Here is a 10,927-nt window from a genome sequence, read left to right as displayed (position 1 = left end):
TTGTGCTTTTGCCTGGCTTCTGGCAAGTGAAATAGTTAATGAATGTGCCAGTCTGTCCATCCCATCCCTCTGTGCAAGAAATGTAATCTCATGCTTACCTTGGGGAAGTGGACAGATTGTTTCATTAATGCTTCAAGACCACAAAGTCCCTCTGGCTAGGGCAGCGTATGAAAAGGGATGAAACTCAAATTCTTACTCCTTCCTCCAAGGCATGCAGAAAACCTACGTGTATTAGAGATGAAGTGAGCAGTTTACATCTGCATGCAAATGTGTAATGTTGGGAAAAAAAAAAAAAAAAAAAGGCTCTTCTTGTTTCTTTTTCTTTTGTCATTTTCTAACCCCACAAGAATTCGCTTCAAGCACACAGGCAAATAATGGTTTTGCATTTTGCACTCATACACGATGTTTGACTTAAACTAGTTTTGCAGTGAAATGTGTGAATCTTTGAAGGTCTGCTGGCCAAATTTATTTTCTGCTGGTTACCTTTGTAGAGTATATTGCTCATTGCTACTGAAATACCAACAACTTGTGCTTGTTACTGCCTAGAAAATAAATACAAAAGGTCAACTGTTGCTGTACAGAGCCTGCATTTCTGACAGATACAGGTCAGCTGAGACTCATCTTAATGCTGAGAATGAGAAAAAAACCCGAACATTTCAAAAACACTTTACTGTACCCATAGCTTTCTCAGCTCATTCTTTTGTCTTCACACATTCATTTGAGGTGAGGAAAAGACTGAGTGTGCATAAACCTTTCAGGAGGTTGTATGGAAGGAATGAGTTGTGAGAAAATAAATATGGAAAATGAAGCAGGCACAGATGTCTGAGTGAGAAGGACATACAGCGGAGTGTTTGCACTGCTGGAGTCCCACTGGTGGCTAGGCTGTTCAAAACCAGTGCTGGTTATAAACCACCAAGAAGCTTATGTAACCCAGCTTGAATTTCTCCAGGACTTTGGACAAAATGGCAAGGAGGAGGAAGACCAAAGCTTCAGAGAGGCCAGTAACACAGCATTTGCATTAGAAGAGTATAAATGTTAGCAGCAGAACAACTTGGTAAACACTTCTCTGCTGGACAGGAATCTTCCTCTGAGATGAAGCATCTTGCTGCATAGCTCATTGTCGCAGTGGTTCAGATATCTGTACTATTCTATTCTTTGGTTATTTTAATCAGATTAATTCCAACTGTTTGTCACATCAGAAGAGTTGCAGATCTCCACGTCAGTGTTACAGTCTGATCATAGCGCAGGTGTTCACTCTTGGGCGCGTTTCTTCAGGGAAAAGATGTAAATGTTCAAGTGCTCACTCAGCTGCCTACCCTAAAGAGAAATTATGGAGATTAGCAGCCTGTTTTGTACGTGCTTCACAATTCACTGCCTCTCCTTTCCCAGGCAGAGGGGGGAGGACCCAACCACAGTCCTCATGTACTTAGGGACCTACAAGCACACAGAGACCTGCAAGTATTCAAGCAAGAGAGCTGTTCTTACATTCCTCTTGCATCACACTGATGGGAAGTTAAATTGCTACAGACCAGATTCACAGATGACATAAACTGAAGCTGGGCCCTCTCAGTCAATAGTGAACTTTGACCAGGTATTTCCATTCTGACCCTCAACCATTTGGCCCATACTGATGCTGGCGTAGACTTTACTATGACACCAATGTCTGTTGACAAGTCTTCTTTCAAAGAAAATCCTTACATCCCAATGGTGTGTCTTAAATTGAAGAATGCTGAACAACTCCCTCTGAAACAAGATTTTTGCTATGCTAGGTGTTTTATCTAAAAGCAAATCCCCATGAAAACACTTGCTAAAACATTATTTGACAATTTAGAAAAGAGGGCATTAATTCAGATGACAATAAATGACCAGTCTGAGATCTAGCAGACACAAAAATGCACTGGTAAGACTGAATGAACTGGAAGACTGGCTATTTTGCCAGCATATTCAAAGCAAAGTTGGCCTTATTTTATTAATTCTATTCATAGCACTTTGCATTTTACCTTTCTAGTTTTTCAGTCAGGTAACCTCAGGAAGAAGAAAGGCCAAAAAAAGGGGTGGGAGTGTTCATGCCACATGGGTCAGCTGCTACATAAACCCAGTCCATAAATATTCTGATTGTGATGGGTTTAAAGCCAAAACCTCTTTGGTAGACTGGAACAATTCAAGTCACTGAAGTTGTTGCAAAAAGGCACTGCCTGTAATAAACTGAGGGGTTTTTTTTAACTTTAGACTAAATAAACAAAAAAACCCCAAAAATAACCCCCTAATTGAACTTTCAGACTCCCAGACCCTGCCCCAACTAGAAACCGTTCCCAACTCCCATCTTCCTGCCTGCCCCGGGGCAGCTCTTCCGTGGCTGCTTTGGAAGCACTCACTCACCACGCAGACCCCGTAGTGCACGTGGGCGGCTGTGACCAGGACGGTGAACACAGCAAGAACAGCTTCTTCCATCCAGCCCAGCAGCCCGGAGATGGCTGCATACACCACCAGCGCCAGCGGGAACAGGAACCAGTGGAAAAGCTCCGGCCGGGTGCCGCTCATCTGGCAGATGATCACCTTGCACTGTTGGAGCAAAAGGGGCCAGGTGAGAAGCGCTGGGTCAGCCCCAGGGGACCAAGTACATCCGTTTTCTCTGTGGGTTGCTTTGGATGAGGAGAAAACAAGGCTAGAGTTCAAAATGGGGCTTGTTTCTGGTGAGAAGATTACTATAGGTGCATCTTTGTGCCCTCACAAATGTCCTAAAGGACATTATTACAGCTCATTTAAAATACACACTTTTCTGGAGACAGTGTTTTGACACACTTAATAAGCTGAAGCACATCTTCACAAAAGGGAAGTTTGTTTGCCGCCTTACACTATTACAGAGGCTTGTGAAGTTGTGATCCCAAATCAAATGTGCCACCACCTAATCACTGGGAGAGCGTAATGGTATTTTAATCACATGGCATAACAGAAATATCTTCTGGTTCATTGTATGGAAGGGAGGGAATACAACAGATGACACTTTCAAATCCTGTTTTTCTTTTCTAGCACTCCTTCATGTACTAAAACACCATTTTCTTGGCTCAGTCATGACAGTGGATTCCCTGGAGATGTAGTTGGGGGCCCAAAGAAAGGGATCCCACTCAGAATGAGGGAAAAAAAATGAGTGTATGGTGCATGATTTAACTGAAAGCAGTTAGCTTAATTCTGCTGAGTTCTTGAAACCTAATGAGATGAACTCATTTGAAGTTCAGCATTTTAAAACCTGTTAAGCACACCAAAATGTTTTGCCTAATTTAGGCTCCTTAAGAAATGTGTCTCATATACACCATGCCCTTTACAAAAATAAAAAGGAATTTAGGCACATCGGAAATATTTTACTGATTTAAGTTTCACTCAAAATTGAAATGTGGTTAAAAATAGATTTTATGTATCCTGAAAACAGTAGAAGAATGAAAAACTCATTCCCTGTGCAGTGTCTGAAATCTTATGACAGCAGCAGTAGGAGTCTGACCATAGGGAAAAAATACTGGCTTTACTGCCTGTTCTATGGAAGCTGAAGAATGCAAAAATAAACCATGAAAAAACAATTAACTTTCAATAATGGAAGAAGTAAGCATTTGTACCTAAGGTTAATATTTTCACTTACAATGCATTCTCAGTATTGATTGTGAATTTTTTTAATACCACTGGTTTTATGGGTCCTTTGGGACTCATTCCAGAGGGTATAAGAAATTGCTAAAGCAATCTATATGCTATAATTTTTCTGCTAAATAATTGCACCTGTCCAGAGGTTGAATTTCACACTGTTTTAAACCATTATTATATCATGTTAAGTACAGTACTGGATTTTTCATAAAGATTGCTTATTAATATTTGGAGCAATTCACCTTCAGTGCATCACAGGACTGCAAAATGGACTACGCTCTCCGATCCTCCCTCAATTCCTTTTTTCCCTTGGTCCTGAAGCACTGACTGACACTACAAGTGAGGCAAAAACAGCATTAGGAGATGAAGGCACTGGTGTCTGGATAGGGAAATGGGAAAGAAGAGGTAAGGGACAGCGCCCTGTGCTTTTCCATCCCCCTCGCCTATGCCTTTCAACACTTCCCTGGCCCTGCTGAAGTTAATCCTCTAGCAGCTGTGGTTTGTGCTCCTGAGTAGGGCCTTAATATCATCTCCCTTATCATTTTCCCTGGAAGGTTCCTCAAGAAGCCTCTCGCGAGTCTGAGCTGCTCCAGCTCGTCATGGCAAGCCACCACGTCAGCCACTGCGCTCCTGCTATGGGGATGGCTCAGCTCCCCTCCGTGGGACCTACCCACTCCATCCCTCCTCCTGGACTCAAACACGTGCCTCTGAGGGCTCCCTACGTGGGAGCTGTGGCAGCTGTGCTCTGTGGTGGTTTGCTCAGACCTGGAGACTTGTGACACTTGCCGTATGAACAAATATCAAAACCAGGTCAGCTTCCCAGCAAGAGGGGTAGTCAATCCACAGGCAGTCCCACTGCCAGCTGCGGGGACTGGGAAAAGAAGTGCTTCTCTCACAGGTAAGCAGCTTTCCTTTTTTAGGCCTAGGAGGACTTACTTCCTTAGTTGAGCCGAAAATGCTGGATATAGCCCTGCTTTCTGCCTGCTCCCTACTTGCCCTGACACTGCGTGGCTGCGAGACCAAGTCTGAGACCAGGCATTTAGCTTAGGGAATCTGCTGGATGACCAAAGATGTTGTCAAAGGCATGAGAAGTTCAAGATACTGGCAGGTAGAGAAACGTGGGCTGCAGTTTGTGGTCTACAGAGCAGATAATGGAAACCCAGTGTGTCAGGCTATCAAGGAGAAGAAAAGTATTGCCATGACAAGCCTTACTCTGATGCTGGAAGAAAGTGTGTATAAGGGACCAGTGGAGGTGAAAGGAAATACAGGCTTGTTTTTCAACTTTAAAATGTTATAAATTCCAACTAACACCCATACATTTTTAATGCTTACTTTTAAAATGTTAAAAATTTCAGCTAACGTGCATACATTTTTAATTCACGTGAGCCTCCAACACTGCAGTAGATGTTTTGGGAAAAGAAAAAACAAGGCCTGAAGAATATATATTGCACTTAATGTCTGACAAACTGCAGTCTATAAAGAAACTTTTGGTTTGCCTTACAGTTTTTCTTCTGCAAGCATCCTGCCACAATCACTCTTGGTTGGTTAAGATGTATGTGCAGAAACTGCCATCTGCCAGACTCTGAAAGCATTTTCCCTACTGGCATGAAATAATTTTATTTCTCATTTTGGAATCAATGCTATTCTTTTAAGAAAAAGGGGTAGATGGGATAATGAAGACTGCATACAATAAAACTTAACATATCTGAAAATAACCTCCTTTTCATGAGATTAAGTCCTTATGATGGAACTGTTTGATCTGTGACCCTCAGAAACATACATTTATAGGACACACCTAACAAACATTACAATTATGATTTCTTTTCCATTCCTGAATACAAGTTTATAGAGGCGTTATGCTTTCTCTTTTAAAAATCCCACATTTTTTAAGATCTCTCTCATAATGCAAGGCACTTCAAGCCTTTCACTTTTTAAATCAGATGTAGCATTGCTCAGTGACACAGTTTTAGATGGTGTTGGAGACTATTTTCCTAAGATGACACTAGGCACTATCCTCTAGGGTATTTTTAGCTTAAGTGGAAGAACACCTTTCCGCCTGGCTGCTCTCCTGGCAAGAAGAGTGGCAAAGGGCTTCCTCCAGAAAAGAAAGCCCTGGGTTACCTGCAGTGCTCAGCACCACTGTCTGGCTGCCCGGGCTGGTACTTCATGGAGGTTTATGTTGCCTCATAGGCATTATAGGGGGGAAAATGGTCACAGTGATGTGGTATGGGAGAAACTAATCTGTGGGCAGAGAGCCATCAACAAGGCCACTACATCCCTTCACATCTTTCCCTGTCAATGGTATGGCCTTATTCTAAGTGGTGAAGGGAAAATGTAGGATCAGCTGAACTGCAGGATACAGGAATACATGTACCACACTAATAGGCACAAGAGCAAGGGAAAGCCACAGCCCCTCTAGCTAGTAAATCTGTACCTGTTTTGACTATATTTCTGAAGTAAAGCCTCCCTAGGGCTTTCATAAACCCTCAAAAAAAAAAAAAAACTGCAAAAAAACAAAGCAAAACAAAAAAAAAATCCCAGAACCCTCATAAAAGTGTTATGCTGTGGCAGAGTAGGTATTTCAGTACTGTAAGTGTCCCTAGTCCAGACAAGTGTTGTGGTGTATTTTTATAAGGCAGAGTGTAGCACAGAGGCAGAAGAACCAAGGGACTCTGCTGATTTTTGCTATATTTTCTATCCCCTTCTGTTCATTCACATAAAAATAAAAAGCTTTCTCTAAATAAGCTATCGCTAAATAATATCTCACCTCAAGTATACTTACAATAACGTTGGAGAAAGCAACCCCAACCATCCATAAAAACAGTCTTGGTTGCTTTGCTAATATGTTGCTTGGAGATAAAACCACCCAGACTGTAAGGAGAACGAACAGCAACAGAGGTGACACAAGAGGTAGGAGTCCTTCATACAGGGAATCATTCTTCAGTGTTTTATTTAAATGTGCTCTGTAAGTAAATACAATAATTTTATGGATTTAAGAAATTGGATTAGGAAAATTTATCCATTCTATTTCCACACAGTGACTTCAAACTCTAGCCTAACTCAACCCAGGAGTTCATCTTGCAGCACAGCTACCTGTGCAAATGTGCAGACATTTTTCAAGAAACTGTAGTATGCCCAAGTAACATTTATTTCTGGGGTTAAATTATACTGGTTTATTCACATAGCTCCTGGTCAGCTTCACCTGCTCACCAGTGCCTGGCAATGGACCACTGAGCTCTCATGAAGTGAGCTGCAGTACTCTCAAGTGTACAGGCATGCTGTGAATCCACAAAAGAGGATGAAACTTATGAGACATGAAATTGTTTCAGTCAATTCGTCCCACGTTTTCAGTGGCAGCAGAGTCAAGCACATGGCTGGCAGGTATTGCTGTTGTTTAGGTCTAGAGGTGATGCTGCGAGACAATACTGTACCACTGTCAAAGTACAGCCTAAAGGGGAGGCTTTTTTGGCTAATTAGAGTACAGGAAAATTAATGACACATTGTGTTTTCTTGGATATTTTAAGCTGGTTTTTAAAGGTAGTAAATGACTGCATTTTATGTAATTTAGGAAAACGGTAACTGTAAGGTCAACAGCTTTTACCTGTGTCTTGCATCTTTCTCACTCAGGCAAACCTCATTCTGAGGTTATAAAAGGAGTAGGATGTTTAATTTACTAAAGTAAAATTTACTACCATTAAGTTTACTACCATTAAATTATTCCTTCATACCACTCAGAAGAGCAATTCTGTGTTTGAAGTGTACTGGGAAATGTCCTGCTTAAAATCTCTGAACATATGTATTTATAGAAACAGCTGGACAAAAATCCAAGAAATATCTTTCTCATGCCAAAAAGGAATACTCTTCTCCTAAAATAAAACTGAGAACAGGCATCAGGATGAAGAAAGAGAGGAGATGATTGGAAAACTCAAATCCCTCATCATCAAAGAGCTTGTATGTGCATTCTTCAAGCAAACCTGACTGGATTTGTAAAATGACTGTGCCATTCTGTTCAGAGGAATGATAAACCCACTGGAAGGCTTGAGAGGAACCGTGTTAAATGAAGACTTGAAAAAGAAAACACTAAACAAAAGTCATGACATGAAAGGAAGGAAAACAAAACTGAAATGTTCCTTGGGGCAAATGCTGCTACTGCCAGGGGCTGACATGCACAAGGTGCTTCCCTCCTTCACTCAGTTGTTCTCAAACCAGAGTCCCTTGCCCCACTGGTTCCCAGCCCCCTGCCCCATAGCCCAGCCTTACTGCAAGTCAGCTTTTCCTGCCCTACATCTCCTGACTCCCCATTCTTCCTGCCTCAAACTCCGGGCTGTTCACGCTTGTATTAACTACACTGAGTACTGCAACTCGAAAAGGGCTGTGGAGGAGCAATGAGATATTGTGTTATAGTCTCTTCAAAACTTAAATGTTAGTATTAATTTCCACTAATTCCTGAAGATGGGCAGTGACAATCCCTCCTCCAGGACACTTAGGACCTGAGGGACCTCAACTGACAAATGAGTGAAATGAGCCATCAAATAGTAGTAGAAGGCAGGCTGCATTAATAAAAATAGGCCATCAGAGCATAAACTGTGGATGAAATTCCTAGGTGGAGCACGCCAGCTCTTAGATGTAATCACAGCTTGCCACCTGCCTAGCTTATATCTGATAGCAATTATCTGCAGACTTCATACAGGGGAGAGTTTTGCAGAAGGACCTGGAAGACAGTGAAGTACTTCACTGCGTGTAGGATGATCAGCTACAGAATTTTACTTAGTGCAGGCAGAAGTTACAAATCACATTTGATTGCAAACAAAAACACAATTGCTGTAACCACAGAGCTTTTATCAGTTTACTGTGCAGGATCACTGTGAGACTGCCTGGAGAATGGCAAGTGAAAGGAAAAGGGGAGAGCTGTAAACATGGAAAAGAAACCAGTCAGATTCTGAAAACTGACCAGAAAAACCTTTTACTATGTTATCAGCATCTGGGTAAAGCTAGGCTACTTCAAGCACAAAATTTATTTCTAATTGAGGAAACCCCTAAATATACATAATTAAATGAGAGGGAATAGAACTTACTTAATGTTAGTTAACTTACCTGTGAATATTGTATAGTGTTTGTGGAAATGAAAGAAATAAACTGAAGCCTGGAAGAGAAAAAGATTAATATGTAATGCTCCACTGATGACCTCAGAGTTTTCTCATATGATAACAGAGCTAATCTGCTATTTTAAAAATGACTCGGTATTCCTGTACTCCTTATAGGATACAAACTGAATTTGGAAGCTTTAGGCAATAATAAAACCTTCTTCATTTTTGCAGAAGTTAGCTGCTAGAAATAGTTGCTGATACCGACTTTCTTGTATAACAAGTGACAAGAACAGAAAGGATTTTAAAAATTCTGATGTGGCTAATAGGTAGGACCAATTATTTTTCATACAGGTTCCTCTACTGGACCCAGGACAGCCGTATTTTGCATGAGCTGCTCTCTATGTAATAAAAAACCCAAGTCTGACACCAAAAGCCTTCCAATGGAATACAGAAAGACAATTAACCTCAAACAGCGCTGTTCACATTACTGGGGAAACACATTTTTATCGTTCATTATATTAAGGGTCAACTAATGATCTGTTTTGCTGATACAATAGCTAAAATGAATTAATTTTCATGATATGTCCATCATTTGAATGAGTGAGGGGTTTTTACTCTTTTTTTTTTTAAATACAGGTGTGATCTTTCTAGAGCTCTGCTTTAAGCACAAGTTCATCTTTGCTAGTGCTGAGTCTGTCTGCACTGCTCCTGGTAGTATCAACACAGCTGCCAGCAGCCCCAGAGCTGCCTGAAGACCCTGTTGTACCCCCTCTAACAACACCCACATCTAAAACACATTGGTCCACCCAAGGGTCGAAGAAGACTCCATCAAGAAGTAGAAGTTCGAGATTCAAACAAAAAAACCCACTATATCAGTCATCCTAACTAGGTGAAAATATATATAAGATTTCTTTAATCTCTGTATTTCCCTGTAGAGCTCTTGGGTTTGTTTTCCCACCACCACCCCTTTCTGTGTATTGAGGGCTTTTCCCTGGTCTATTTACTGCTTGGAGATTGCTCTGGGTAGCACATTTCATGTCATATATTATAAGGCATGAGGATTAGGTTTACTACACTAAATTAGTACATAATTCCTGTTTGGTTATGGGCAAGAAAAGCACTCTGATGTGCTAAACCTTCCGGTATTGCCCAAAAAAAAAAAAAAAAACAAACTCATTTAAGAAACACAGTGTACTGTTTGTACAGAAAAGTAGAAAACTTTAATCTCATTATTAGAAATAAGGGGGGGTAAAGAATTAATAAATAGAGGAAAGAGCTGATTTCAGATGGCTTTGTACTGGGGTTAATGTGGCATAGCAGAGTCTTGAGAAATGTCAGTGTTTACTGTTCAGTCCTCATCAAAGACATACCCAAACATTTAGCACGCTCTGGCCACTCAGTGGTAACTTAAGAGAAGGAAAACTAAAAAAACCCCAAGAATAGCGGAGATCGGGATTGTTGGAGAAGAGAAGTAAAAACGGATGCAATAGATAATCTATCTCTCCAGTCTTGCTGGTTATCTTTTAAAGAGAAGGGAACAAAGAACAGGAAAAAAAGAATATTCAGCCTGTAAATAATTTCAGGTATTGCATTTTTTTCATGCTTACTTCTTGGTTTTGCTTTTTATAACAAGCAAGATAAAGATCTCCGCTTCTTTACTGTGGTAAAAACTCCTATCAAACAGCTGAAGGATGTGCAATTGAAGTAATATCCCAAGTATTTTGTCAATGTATTTCTAAAATTCTCAGGTTTAGTGCCTTCAGAGTGATCTGTGTTTAATGTGCACTCCAGTTAGCTATGTTTTCTATTAGGCAGGGAGGGCTAGTTCAATAAAATCTTGAGTTACGTACAGCAGTTCCAACATCTGTATCGCATTAGAGCAGACATGAGACAAAACATTGACTCTTGAGGTTAAATCTAAATTTCCTGCTGCAATCCTGAAGTTTGATTTGTTAGGAGAAAAGCAACCAAGAGGAACAGAAATAGAGACTAGAACTAGAAATAGAATTCAAAGAGCAATGGTTGCCAACAATTTGTTATTTTTATGAAGTGCCATTTTAGTTAGAAATAACACACTGACCACAAACAGTCCCCCAGCTAGCTAAAAGCCACTTTCCAAATGGGGCAGTTCCTCCAGTTACTCCCCTGTATTTTAACACAGCTTTGCTTTTAGCAGAGGGAGAGCTGAGGATGCAGCAAGGAAAGCAAAG

General features: G+C 40.8%; 1 protein-coding gene across 2 annotated transcripts in view; it reads right to left on the bottom strand.

Annotated features, from left to right (window-relative positions):
* Nucleotides 1–10,927, bottom strand: part of LOC114060604 (ethanolaminephosphotransferase 1-like) — a 62,127-nt gene continuing 51,200 nt past the window's right edge. For both annotated transcript variants that reach the window (XM_027890215.1, XM_027890216.1), the window contains exons 7-10: nt 8,725–8,773; nt 6,413–6,593; nt 2,380–2,562; nt 1–1,317 (exon numbers count right to left, since the gene is read on the bottom strand). In XM_027890215.1, coding sequence (XP_027746016.1) covers nt 1,252–1,317; nt 2,380–2,562; nt 6,413–6,593; nt 8,725–8,773 — 479 coding nt within the window. In that variant the 3' untranslated portion in view covers nt 1–1,251. The remainder of the gene's footprint in view (nt 1,318–2,379; nt 2,563–6,412; nt 6,594–8,724; nt 8,774–10,927) is intronic.

This window comes from Empidonax traillii, unplaced genomic scaffold (genome assembly GCF_003031625.1).
Source record: "Empidonax traillii isolate 1590-97213 ecotype Southwest subspecies unplaced genomic scaffold, ASM303162v1 scaffold281:size1424471, whole genome shotgun sequence".
NCBI lineage: Eukaryota > Metazoa > Chordata > Aves > Passeriformes > Tyrannidae > Empidonax > Empidonax traillii.
Note: the sequence above shows the minus strand (reverse complement) of the source record. Positions and strands in the feature narration are given on the sequence as shown.